Source organism: Macaca fascicularis, chromosome 20, assembly GCF_037993035.2.
Source record: "Macaca fascicularis isolate 582-1 chromosome 20, T2T-MFA8v1.1".
Lineage (NCBI taxonomy): Eukaryota > Metazoa > Chordata > Mammalia > Primates > Cercopithecidae > Macaca > Macaca fascicularis.
In genome coordinates this window covers 44249941-44263733 of record NC_088394.1, presented here as the reverse complement: position 1 = coordinate 44263733, position 13793 = coordinate 44249941, and the positions used below count along the sequence as shown (strand labels likewise).

Sequence of the window (13793 nt, the reverse complement as noted above, 5' to 3'; positions counted from 1 at the left end):
CGTAAGGGAATGAGGAAGGCTAGATGTGCTATAAAGTGCTTATTATGCCTAGCACGATACCCCAATGTCTTGCTGAACCAAATATTTTCGCTATCCTTACATAGCTCTAGAAATTTGACAAAGAAAATATACTTTATTATCATAGAAGTACTTTTCTTAGGTCTTTCTAAATTCTGAAAAGCATAACAGGTTTACAGATATAATGGAGTGAAAGGACACCTGGTTTTGGGGTCACATTTTGACAGGCTTGCACTGTCATGTCAGGATGAGAATTTAGCCTCAAGAGTTTGTACTGCCTAGAAATGTGCTGACAATGTTACAGTTGAACTTAATACAAAAGATTTTATTAGATCCCAAAATGTTAAACACATTGAGTAACTATTCTTTAGTTCATTAAGTACAAACTATAGTATGTTCCAAAGAAATGAATTTTTATGGCAAATAAAGCTTTTCCTAAAATTGTTTTAGAAGTCCTTTTGTTGGTAACATTTAAAACATCTCAATGACTGCTCACCAGATTTGCCTGTTGTCTATTCAGACTCTCTTGATATTTCCTTCCTCTTTCAGCGTTTTTTTTTTTTTTTTTTTTTAAGTGCAATTTTCATTGTGGGATCCACCAAATGTTAGTAAAACAAAAACTGAGCATTAATGTTGCACTATAAATCATCAAATTGGATAATGACTAACTAGTCTGTTTTAAGCTGCTGGATACAATTTTCATGGGGATAGGAACTGAAGTACTTCAAATAATGTGAGCTTAAACATGTTACTTCTTTGAAACAACCAAAACTACTTGATGTTTAACATCTAAAATCCTGGTTAAAATAAATTCTAGATTTGGAAAGGGAATTGGCAAAACTAACATTCTTTGTAGCAAAATGTCCCTTAGTAATAGTCAAGTTGACCTCATTTCAGTAGTTCATAAAGGAAAATCCAAAGCCCTCAGCAGTGAATTACCTGACCACATAGTTGATTGTGGTCACTGTAAATCCAGACAAATCACCTAGTACTGGAAGCTCACGGTGGTAGACTTCACTATCACATTACTTTAACTACGGTCACGGATTTCTCAACTGACGTGAACTATTTTAGGAACAATCACAAAGATGACATTCTTCACTGTATTTGCATTTGTAACGACCAAGCAAGTAGGGATCTACCCCTGACGCAAGGTTTGAGGTAAGGTTCAGAGGGACCACTAAAGGGGCAGAGCCGAGTAAAAACATGGATGCCTCCAGTGGACAGTGTAGAATTTCTTGATAAAGCACCTAAAGCTTTAGTTTTAATACTTGAAAAGTTTAAAAAACCCATGCATAAAATGTGGAATACTGGTAAAATACACATATCCCTAGGTCTAGTGAACTAAAATTCCTAGAGTTAATAATTTTCAATAAAAAATCCAGCATAATTATTGTGATACAGGGGTCTTTGGGTAACATCTTAAAAATGAATGCTAGAAAAAGATGCTCAACATCACTAGTTATTCGGGACATAGAATCAAAATACGTCACAGCCATTTGGAGGGCTATTATAAAAAACCCAGAAAATTAGTGTTGGCAAGGATGTGGAGAAACTGGAACATTTGTGCATTGCTGGCGGGAATGTCAAATGGTGCAGCTGCAGTGGAAAAGTTTGGCAGTTCTCAAAAAGTTAAACAATTATCCTGTTGTCTTAGTCATCTGTGTTAACCATAACAGAATACCTGAGACTGGGTAATTTAAAAGAACAAATTTATTTCTCATAGTTCTGAAGACTGAGAAGTCCACGATCAACGTGCTGGCAGACTGGTATCTGTTGAGGACCCAGTCTCAGCTTCTAGGATGGGGCCTGTTGCTGTGTCATCATATGGTGGAAGGGAATCGAAGGGCAAAAAGGAGGTAATTGGTTCTCTTGAGCCCCTTTATAAAGGCACTAAATCCATTAATGAGGGTGGAGCTCTCATGACATAATCACCCCCTAAAGCCTCACCTCTTAGTAACACATTGGTGGTTGCTTCAACATATGAATTTGGTGGAGAGACATTCAGACCTTAGCATATGTGATCTAGCAATTCCGCTCCTGTATATGTATCCCTAAAGGACCAAAGGGACTTCGAGAGAGATGTGTACACCCATGTTCACAGCATTATTCACAACAGCCAAGAGGAGGAAACAATCAGCAGACGAGTGGTAAACCAAATGCGGTCTATGGATATAATGGCGTATTATTTGGCCATAAAAAGTTTTGGTATTTGCTACCACATGGCTTTTTTCCAGGGAAAGTATTATTTTTTGACAAAACACCTTGATAGGTCATGGTTCTACAAGGCAGAGATGTGCAACAGAAAGCTAACTTGCAAATAATAAAAAGATGGGAGTTCCTTTGAGCTAAAGTGGCAGAGGAGGAAGAGGTTCATCCCTACCCATCTGCCCCCTCATTATTCTGAAGAAAAACAGTAGCCTGACCCTCCAGATCTTTCTTTTCTGGAGGACACTGGGCGAAAATTAGTTGCCCCAGTGACTATTCAAGCAGCTGATGGCTTGCTAAGTAAGAATGCCAGTCACAAAAGGGCAACTCTTGTTTAATCCCATTCATATGAAGGCAAATTCAGAGAGAAAGTGAAGTAGTGGTTACCAGGGTCTGGGGTGAGGGTGGAATTTGGAACTCTTTTTAGGTACAGAGTTTCAGTTTGTGGTGATAAAAAATGCACGTAAGCCGGGTACGGTGGCTCGCACCTGTAATCCCAGCACTTTGGGAGGCCGAGGTGGGCAGATCACTTGAGGTCGGGAGTTTGAGACCAGCCTGGCCAACATGGTGAAACCCTGTCTCTACTAAAAAATACGAAAATTAGCCGGGCATGGTGGCACACACCTGTAGTCCCAGCTACTTGGAAGGCTAAGGCACAAGAATCGCTTGAACTGGAGAGGCAGAGGTTGTAGCGAGCCGAAATCATGCCACTGCACTCCAGCCTGGGTGACAGAATGAGACTCCGTCTCAAAAAAAAAAAAAAAAAAAAATGTAGACAGTGGACACACCCAGTAACTGATACCCCTGAATTATATGCTTAAAAATGGTTAAAATAGTAGATTTTATATTTTGGCTATCCGCCCTCCCCCCCCAAATAAAACAGGTGAAAAAGGAAGAGCTTAGACGTCAAACAACTAACCTCCCACCTCGGAAGAAAAAAAAAAAAAAGCTAGCATGTTCCATGTCATATACAGCAAGGGGAAAATGCATTATTCTCTCAATGGGCGCCTTTCGAAAGACATGCTTAAAGCAAGTGCCCTCCTGCTGCTACAGACAAGTGCAAGGCTGCCTGTGTCAGGACTAAAGGAAGAATACTGAGAACCCCAAGTGATACTAAAAACGTCCTTTGTTGTCCCTGCTGGGTGGAACAGGGCAGAGTGATGTGAATGTGGATTAGCTCCCTCTGGTTGCTGAAAGTGAATTCACAGTTTGTTCTAGTTCCCTTTTAGATGACATTGGAAATGATAAAATTACAGTAGTTGATAAGAGTCAATGGCATATTTTCAAACGTCCTGATGTTCTTTCTCTTCAACTGCCGTAACTAGTCCTAGGTCTGGACTTTTCCTCTCAGAATGCATTCAGATAAACTTTATCAGCAGGTCTGCTATTTTATCACAGTATTTTGGCCAAATCTTTTTTTTTTTTTTGAGACAGGGTCTCGTTCTGTCGCCCAGGCTGCTGGAGTACAGCGGCGTGATCTTGGCTCACTGCAGCCTCGACCTCCCTGATCCTCCCACCTCAGCCTCAAGTAGCTAGACTACAGGCGGGTGCCACCATGCCCAGCTAACTTTTGTATTTTTTGTAGAAATGGGGTTTTGCCATGATGCCCAGGCTGGTCCGGAACTCCTGAGCTTAAGTGATCCACTCACCTCGATTTCCCAAAGTGCTGGGGTTACAGGTGTGGGCCACCATGCCCAGCCCAGACTTCCTTCTCATCCAGGAAATTCCAAAATGTCTTTACATATATATTCTTATATTGTGTAATATAAGATGCTGAAGTCCATTACTGGCTAGAATAACTAGAAATTGCTTAATATTATTTCACATTGCATTTGAACTTAATCTTCACAGTAACAATTAGGTAGCATTACTTGGAATTCATAGATGAGGAAAACCAAGATACAAAAAGTTCACACAGCCAGTAAGCAGGTGATCCTGACTTCATAGTCATACACAGCCTGGATTGAGTCCCAGCAGGAGCACATGGGCATGGACATCTATCAGATTTGGAAACTGGTGTAGCCAAGCAAGAAATAGGAGACAGTATCAGGAGTTACGATTCCATGCTTAGGACCATCCCACATGGATGGCTGCCTCCCTCCGGGAGCTGCACTCTTCTGAGGTTGCAGGCATCCAGGGCCAGGGTGCTTCTGTGAGGTGTGCCAGCATGTGCCACTCTGCTGGATACAAGCTATCATGTTCTGAGGGCTGCTTCCCTCAGCATAAGAAGGGGCTTCTGTTGGGATGTGTAGGCTTCTTCGTAGGGTCCACTTGAGTTTTTTCTTTTTTAGAGACAGAGTCTCGCTCCGTCAGCCAGGATGAAGTGCAGTGGCATGATCCCAGCTCAATGCAATCTCCACCTCCTGGGTTCAGGCAATTCTTGTGCCTCAGCTTCCCGAGTAGCTGGGATTACAGGCACATGCCACCACGCCTGTATAATTTATTTTTTGTAGAGACAGAGTTTTCGCCGTTGGCCAGGATGGTCTTGAACTCTTGGGCTCAGTGATCTGCCTGCCTCGACCTCCCACAGTGCTGGAATTACAGGTGTTAGCCATCACACCCAGTCCACTTGAATATATGTGTTAGTCAAGAATAGTTGGCTATACTTTCATCTTTTCCCAGTTCTAAGTGATTGGTTTCAGGATCCAATAAACTCTACAGGTAAATCCATTAAGTAATGGTCTATACCAGTGGTTCCTTGACTGTGCAGAATTACCTGGAAGGCTTCTTAAAACAGATTTCTGCCCCTACCTCCCAGGATTTGATTCAGGCAGCCTGCTGTGGAGCCTGAGAATGTACATTTCTAACAAGTTATCAGGTACTACAGATGCTTCTGTTCTGGAGACTGTGCTGAGAACCACTATGGTGTATCTTTCCAGGGACAGTAAGGATCCCACTAAAAACAAGACAAGAATTCGATTTTTATCAGTTTACTAAATGAACATCTTATGCTTCTATACTAAACACTAGCCACTACTTGGTTTATTACTGTTGTGATTATGTTTACGAAACACGGACATCTTGCATACCCCTAATGGTGTGAATAAAATCAACCGTGTCAGTACCTTTGAGCACTTCATAACTTAAAATTCTAAAAAGTTGAGATTTGGGCCTACAGTTTGCTATTTAACAGACCAGGTCTGGTCTTGACAGTAAAGCCACCATCAAAAGCTGCATTAAGAACCTCATCCAGGCAGCTTGCTGTGACAAAACTTAAATCCTGTCGTACATTGCCTGGGATTCCCTCAAGGTCTTTTTCATTTCTCCTAGGAATAATGACTTGCTTCAGTCCCGCTCTGTGTGCCGCCAGCACTTTGTCTTTAATTCCACCCACCTGTAAGGAGAGAAAAACGTTTTTAGGGTTAATGATCACCCTCAAGCTGAAAGAAATCCTGACCCAGCTTGCTTTCACTGAATTTACTACTATTTTAAAACATCCAAATCATCTTCCATTTTGTTACTGTATGAGCTAGGAAAGCCAGGAAAAAGGTTGGCAAGTAGTAACCTTTTTAAAATGTTTCAATTGGTGTTGTATTAAAGACTCTGATCGGGGGGCGGATTTTAAATTGTTCATAGGTATGAGTTCCCCTTCGGTCAATGATTCTTTTTATAAATACTGTCAAAGTAAACATTGGCATTCCAGGTGTAATCACAACCATCTTGTCTTTAGGTTGATCTGAAAAAGCAGCACGTGATTCTGACCATGCATGAGCGCCGCTCCTGCAGAGCTTAGCTGTGTGCTGGAGTTACTTCCCTCTCTACGGGTTTAAAGCCAGGACTTCCGTGCTGGTAAAACATATCCCCAAACTAGGCTCCTATGGTGGCTTTCAAACATGTCTACAATGGTCCCCCTGCTTGAATGTGGGCCAGGCTTTGTGACTTGGTAAGAAACAGAGTGTGGTGGGAGTGATGCTGTATGAGCTCCACAGCTGAGTCACACAAAATGAGAGCTGCTGCCTGGATCTCTCTTGATCACCTGCCCTGGAGGTGGCCAGTCATCATGTCTGAGGTCACTCAAGCAGCCTATGGGCAGGCCCATCAGGTGAGGAACTGGGGCCTCCTGCCACCAAACAAGACCAATTTGCCAGTTACATGAGTCAACCACCGTGGAAGCAACTTCTCCAGCCTGTCAGCCCTCACGTGACTGTGGCCTGGCTGGAACCTAAACTGTAAGCCCAGAGACCCTGGGCCACAGGAACCCAGCTCAGCCTCTCCTTAATTCCTAGCCCACAGAAACATGGAGAGTATGAAGTATTCTTGCTTTGGGGTAATGTGTTGCGCAGCAATTGCTCACAAATACTGCTCTCAGTCACAGCACCCAGCATATGCACGCCCTGGAGACAGCCCTCTGGGAGCCCTCTGAGCATCTGTTCCAATTAAGACTGGTTGCTCCAGGCCTTCCTGCCCCACTGGCATCTTCTTTCAAGGTTTTCTTCATGCTGCTGAAGTACTCCTTCAAAATACCCTCTTCAAAAGAGTGTAAGATGAACTGATGCCTTGCATATTTGAAAATATTTTACTTTCACACTTGATTGATAGTAAGGCCATGTATATAAGACTAGATTTAAAACATTTTCCCTCACAGCTTTCGTTACTTTTTTTTTTTTTTTTTTTGAGACAGTCTCACTCTGTCACCCAAGCTAGAGTGCAGTGGCATGATCTTGGCTCACTGCAACTTCTGCCTCCCAGGTCCAAGCGATTCTCCTGCCTCAGCCTCCCGAGTAGCTGGGATTACAGGCATGTGCCAACACATCTGGATAATTTTTTGTATTTTTAGTAGAGACAGGGTTTCACTATGTTGGCCAGACTAGTCTCAAACTCCTGACCTCAAGTGATCCGCCCACCCTGGCCTCCCAAAGTGTTGGAGTTACAGGCGTGAGCCACCACACCCAGCCTCATTACTATTTTTAAAACAATTTTTTGTAGAGATGAAGTCTCACTATATTTCCCAGGCCGGTCTTGAACTCCTGGACTTAAGCTATCCTCCTGTTTAGCCTCCCAAAGTGCTGGGATTACAGACATCATTCGCCGCACCCGGCCCATTTTCCCTCATAATTTTGAAGGTACTGCACATCCAGTGTCAGTGCTGAGGCCACTTTACCCTCAGTGATCTGAAAAGTCAAGAGGATGAAATGTTTTTCCTGGTTAGTAATGGTCCTTTCGATCTGAAGATGCCTAACTTTTAGGAAATGTTCAATTATTTCTTGGATAATTTGTTCCATTTCATCTTCCTGTTAGAACTCCTTTTAGATGCTGGAGTTCTAACAATTGTTAGAACAAATTGTTTTTCACTATAGTTTTTTCCTGAATAATTCTCTGACCACTTTTAAATCTCAAAGCCCCGTCTTGTCCTCTGTTCTCGAAAGAGGTTTTCTCCAGCCTTCGCAGGCCTTTCCTTCAAGTGCTCCTGCTTTCCGTCCTGCCTCTTGTAATAGTCTGGAGCTGAAGGTGTACTCCAGGCCGCTGTGGCTGTCCTCTCCTGAGGCTGTGGAAGCCTTTACTTGGGCTACGATTTGCTCTGAGAGGGTACCAAGTAGAAAACCCATTTGTTCTACAGAGGTTCTAAAAATAGAAAAAAGTATCCGGGCGTGGTGGTGCACACTTGTAATCCCAGCTAGTTGAGAGACTGAGGCAGAAGAATCACTTCAACTTGGGAGGCAGAGGTTGCAGTGAGCCAAGATTGTGCCACTGTACTCCAGCCTGGGCAACAGAGCCAGACTCCATCTCAATAGGAAAAAAAAAAGACTGTTTCCTTTTTTTTTCCTCATCTTGCTATGAACCTGCCAAAATCTTGTTGTAGACTAAATTGTTGTCTAGTCTGTTGTAGACTAATACTGGCAACTAATAACTTAAAATCTAAATACTCTTAAGTTCTGTACATTTTATCACAATATTTTTATAAGCAGTTTAGGATCTGGAGCCTCAAGACCCCACATGTATAGAACCTTTTCAAAATGTAGTCATTAGATACGGTTAATGTTTATTAGAGTTTCCATTCTATACTAGCAAAGTTTTCTGCAGGGGGAGAGGAGGTCTCAAAGAAACTTCAAATTTAAGAAATGGGCTTAAAATTTAAAAAAAGCTACTATCCTATTTTGCACACGTGCTATATCTTTAACAATTTGTCAAGTAGAACAAGGCCTCAAATTTTCATGTGAACTGCCGGTATTTCTGATGACCACACTAATATTTTCTCCCTTAGCAAATCTTCTTAGAATGGAAAACGGGCTGAATGCGGGGGCTCACGCCTGTAATCCCAGCACTTTGGGAGGTGGAGATGAGAGAACTGCATGAGGCCTGGAGTTTGAGACAAGCCTGGACAACACAGAGAGACCCTGTCTCTACACAAAATAAAATAAATTAGCTGAGCATGGTGGCGTGCTCCTATAGTCCCAACTATTTGGGAGACAGACAGGAGGATCGCTTGAGCCCAGGAGTTGGAGGCTACAGTGAGCTACAATCACACCACTGCACTCCAGCCTGGGCAACAGAATGAAACCTATTTCAAAAAAAAAAAAGAAGGGAAAATGTGAAAAATTGTCAGTTTTTATTTGATCAAAAATTTAAAATATGAATTAGTTACAGGTATAAAAATTTAATATATACTTAAAACCAAGGTTTTCATAGAAGGCAAAACCCCTATTTAAAAATAATATTAATTTAAAAAAATTAAATAAAAAATAAAAACCATATAAATTGGTTTTTTCATACTTACTGGAAGAACAAGACCTCTCAGTGTAATTTCTCCAGTCATGGCTACATCTGAACGTACCAGCCGCCCACTAAAAAGTGAGGCGAGACAGGTTACTATGGTAACTCCAGCAGATGGTCCATCTTTTGTGACAGCTCCAGCTGGGAAGTGCAGATGGATGTCTGTGTTGTCAAGAAGATCAAAACTTCCAAAAGCTTTAAAAAGGAAAAAAGGACTTTAATGTAGAAAAATTAAACCTGTTTTCTTTTTCTCCTAAAAAAAAAAGTCACAAACAAAAATGAATGTTTAGGGTAAATGAATTCTTCAAAATATTAGTGGAGAGTACAATTTGAGTGAGGGTCTAGAAGAATAGTTCCACTCTAAGTCGGATTAAAACAAAATAAACCTTTTGAATTAGTTTCTAGTTCAGGCACTAGTCAAATAGTCCTGAAATGGGAACTAGAATTTCCACAGGGGTTCAAAAGCAACAGTGTGTACTTCGCTAGAGGCGTAACTAGCAGTCTCGAGCTCATGCCAGTCTCCGCCATGGAATGGTGTCACCTCCTGGGTCATGCCTGCCTGGCCGGGTGCAGGCTCCTACCGTTAGTCAGCTGGTACTTCTTTGCGTTGCTGCGCAGCCAGCTGATAGCGAGGTGGGCGGACTCCTTCATCACGTCCCCGAGCTGGCCGGTCAGAGTTAACTGGCCCTCGCCATCCATTCGACTCGCCTCCACGAACATGATTTCTCCACCTAAGGGAGTCCAAGCCAAACCTATTGCTACTCCTGGCTGACTCAAACGCTGAGATACCTTGAAAGAAGAAGAATGATCAGAGTTGGGCTGGCAAATGCCGAAGTGTTTGCAGGTGACTGATACCACACAATCCTGCAAGAGTTGGCTGATTTCACAGAGGACTTCAGCCACTTACCTCAAAGTCCTTGTTATCTAACATCATTCTGAGTCACATTCAGCACTTACTCTCTGGCTTTCTGCCAGGAGAAAGACCTAAACTTCCTCTTTGACATTTATCAGAAGCAATTTTACCTTAAAACATATGTAAATAACTTTGCTTTTTATAAGCCAGATCTAGTTACACATGCCCTAGTTTTCAAGGAATAAACCCAATAGTTTTATCTAAGTGTCTTTATTGGGCTGCAAATATGTGTATATATTTTGAGACAGTCTCACTCCACTGCCCAGGCTGAAGTGCAGTGACATAATTTCAGCTCACTGAAACCTCTGCCTCCTGGCTTCAAGTGATTCTCCTGCCTCTGCCTCCCAAGTGGCTGGTACTATGGGTGCATACAGGCCACCACACCCAGCTAATGTTTGTATTTTTTGTAGAGATGTGTCACCGTGTTGGCCAGGCTGGTCTGAAACTCCTGACCTCAAGTGATCTGCCCGCCTCAACCTCCCAAAGTGCTGAGATTACAGGTGTAAGCCACCGCACCCAGCCTATTGGGCTGCATATTTATATATACTTCATAACCTAGCTTCATTTTAGGTAATCATGAATTTGTTTCAAAAAGTGGAAACCCTCTTATTAGCAGACCTTTAAGAAGAGTGAACTTGGCCAGGCACAGTGGCTCATGCCTATAATCCCAGTACTTTGGGAGGCTGAGGCGAGGACCGCTTGGTCCCAGGAGTTCGATAGAGACCAGCCTGGGCAACATGGTGAGACCCTGTCTCTTATTATTATTTTTTTTTTAGAAAGAAAAGTGAGAAGGATTATATTAGAAACTCTAGATTTTACTTCTCCACCGCTTACCTTTAACTTTCTCTGTTACTGCTGCAGAGACTATACAATACTACATAATAAACATCCTGGGTTCTTTCCCATGGGATGAGAGGTCCACTGTACTGCCTGCCATCTTAAATTGAACATGTTGTCACCTGAGATTAGGAGCATAGGTGATGGGCCATAGGTTAACACATCCAAGTTATGAAAACACTAAAAAGTAACAGTGGAAAATCAGTAATGTTAATTCTCAGTGCACCCTTTGAGCTTTAAAATTTCCTACCCATTAGAAGTTACTCATGTTAGAGGAACTGAACACAATAGGTCAACTAAGCATGAATCCAAACAGGAGATGTTTCTACTGAGAGCTGACCTCACTAAGGAACAGCAGTATACAGCCTGACTTTCTGGGTAAGGGGCTGGGTTGCTTCTTTTTCTAAGGGGCTTGGACAATGAAAATCCTGATTGTAAAAATTACTCCAGAATTGTGTGGCATCCACTGAAGCTACTGGGCACTTCTTTTCCTTTTTTTTTTTTTTGAGATACGAGTGTCTGTCATCCGGGCTGGAGTGCAATGGCGCAATCTCGGCTCAACGAAACCTCCGCCTCCTGGGTTCAAGCGATTCTCCTGCCTCAGGCTCCGAGTAGCTGGGATTACAGGCATGTGCCACCACATCCAGCTAATTTTTGTATTTTTAGTAGAGATGGTGATTTGCCATGTTGGCCAGTCTGGTCTCAAACTCCTGACTTCAAGTGATCTGCCAGCCTCGGCCTCCCAAAGCGCTGGGATTACAGGCGTGAGCACTGTGCCTGGCTGAGCACTTATTTTCAGCAGTAAACATACATTAAAAAAAATTAATCCTAATTAACTTCATTTGACAGGTTAGAGATTTGACAGGCCAAACTCCAGCATCATTGAGCTGACAGCATGAACCTCAGGTCACGCTTTCCTCGAGCTTTGCCACTTGCCCTGTTGTATACTAACTTGAGGAGAAAGACACAAAAGATCTGTATGTAAGAGATCAGTACTACTTACAGAAAATCATGAAACAGTTATTTAAAAAACTGTTCACAAGGTTTGTTTTTTCTAATATAAAATCAATTCTCTATACCTGAACGACATACATCTAATTTGGGTGGGAATTTGTCACCCAAATTAGACTTCATTCAGGCTCCTTTCTGGGGTTGGGTGACTGAATCGTGTTTAACACAAAAGGTCATTTGGTACAATTTTGTTACCTCTACCAAGAATAATCCCTTTCTTATATTTGAATCCTCAAAATTCACTTGTCAAAATAATACCAAAAGTATCTCCAAAGAAGCAGTAGTAAGATTTTTTTTTTTTTTTTTTTTTTGAGACAGAGTTCTTGCTCTGTAGCCCAGGCTAGAAGTGCAGAGGCATGATCTCAGCTCACTGCAACCTCTGCCTCCCAGTTCAAGCAATTCTGTTGCCTCAGCTTCCCAAGTAGCTGGGATTACAGGCGTGTGCCACCATGCCCGGCTAATTTTTGTATTTTTAGTAAGACGGCTTTCACCACGTTGGCCAGGCTGGTCTTGAACTCCTGACCTCAAGTGATCTGCCTCCTTGGCCTCCCAAAGTGTTGGGATTACAAGCATTAGTGACCACGCCCAGCCACATTGTTGTTTTGTTTTGAGACAGAGTCTCACTCTGTCAATCCTGGCTCACTGCAACTGCCTCCCGGGCTCAGGTGATCTCCCACCTCAGCTCCCGAGTAGATGGGACTACAGGCACCCACGACCATGCCCAGCTAATTTTTGTATTTCTTTGTAGAGATGGGGTTTCACAATGTTGCCCAGGCTGGTCTTGAACTCCTGGGCTTGAGCAATCTTCCCATCTTGGCCTCCTAAATTGCTGGGATTGCAGGCATGAGCCACCATGCCCGGCCAAGATCTTACTGATTACTGTTGCTTCAAGAAGCCAAGCCAGTTTCCAGTATTCCCCATTTGCGGGAGAGTCTTGGTACTTTGGATAGAAGCAACTGGTAAATTGTTAATTGGAAGGGTAGGTGGTGTAGAGAACTACGTATAGCCAAACCTAGAGCATCTAGGCTTACAATTACTATCCTGACTTGATAACAAGTGTTCTGATATTAACCTGAAAAGAGAGTAATGCCAAATTTGTGTAACTTAACGTCTACATATACAGGGTGGAGAACTGAAGTTATTATCAAACCTGGAATCTCTATGATCAAGGCTAACAGTAGTTATCTAAGAAGCAAAGGACCTACAATTCTTAGACTTGGAGTCATATTCTTTAAGGACGTGTTCTGAAACTGTAACAATCAAGCATCTGGTTTCCATGTATTTCTCCCTCAGAAATGATAAAGTACAAGTAAATATGGAGGTACGGGATAAGACACATGCTGCTTTCTTGCTCTTGAATGGAGACAGTTTTCCAGCCATCTTAACCCCTTTACACAAAACAATTTGTGTTTTATAGCAAATAAGCGACTCAACATAATTTCAACATGGTGTTTATCCACCAGTATTTTCCTTTCAGCTTCTAGTCCCATGACAGGTTTGTGAAGTCATCAGTTACATTAGCCAAGACAGGCCTAGACTTGAAGTCTAGAATGTTTTTCCCACTATATGCCAAAGTAGAATGTGGGTATCTCAGGGTCATTTTTGTTGTTCAATTTCCCACCTGTACAATTGTTATGATTCAGTTTTCTTTTGTGTCTAATAAATCTTGTTCCATGAAATGATCACTTTCTTCTGAAATAATTCTGTCAATAAGGTAAATATGCAGATTAAGGAAGAATTTAAACTAAGTAAAAATCTAAAAATAGAATGTGTCTTCTAATGTATGATTGCATTCTTAATACATCAATGCTATTAGTTTTTAAAGAACATTTGGAGTATCTAATCATTGATAATTTCACACTACTCTTCCCTCTTAACTAAAAATAGTGATATTTGATTGAAATCTTAAGTATGCACAACTCTTTGTGACCCTTTCAAGCCTAGACCAACATGTATAGACCCATCAGAGGGACCCATATTTGACATTCATTCAACAGTCCTTTCCAAGCAGCCTGATGCAGGCTCTGTTACAGGCCATGGGGACATAAGCAGGAATACCTCCCGGCACTGAGAGACTGAAGGCATCAGACACAGG

At 42.1% G+C, this 13793-nt stretch overlaps 1 protein-coding gene across 11 annotated transcripts in view; it reads right to left on the bottom strand.

Moving 5' to 3' along the window:
* The window catches only part of LONP2 (lon peptidase 2, peroxisomal), a 119029-nt gene that overhangs the window by 4490 nt on the left and 100746 nt on the right, over positions 1 to 13793 (bottom strand). For 3 of the 11 annotated variants that reach the window (XR_012428921.1, XM_065537744.2, XM_074027191.1), the window contains 3 exons: positions 9519 to 9726; positions 8942 to 9132; positions 3795 to 5122 (listed from right to left, as the gene is read on the bottom strand). Coding sequence is in view for 7 of the 11 variants with exons in the window: in XM_065537744.2 (XP_065393816.1) it covers positions 5087 to 5122; positions 8942 to 9132; positions 9519 to 9726 (435 nt within the window). In the remaining 4 variants the exon portion in view is untranslated. Of the gene's footprint in view, positions 1 to 514; positions 561 to 1713; positions 5561 to 8941; positions 9133 to 9518; positions 9727 to 13793 lie in introns of those variants that run through there. The other 8 variants (XM_005591856.4, XM_074027190.1, XM_005591855.5 and 5 more) reach the window with 5 other exon arrangements.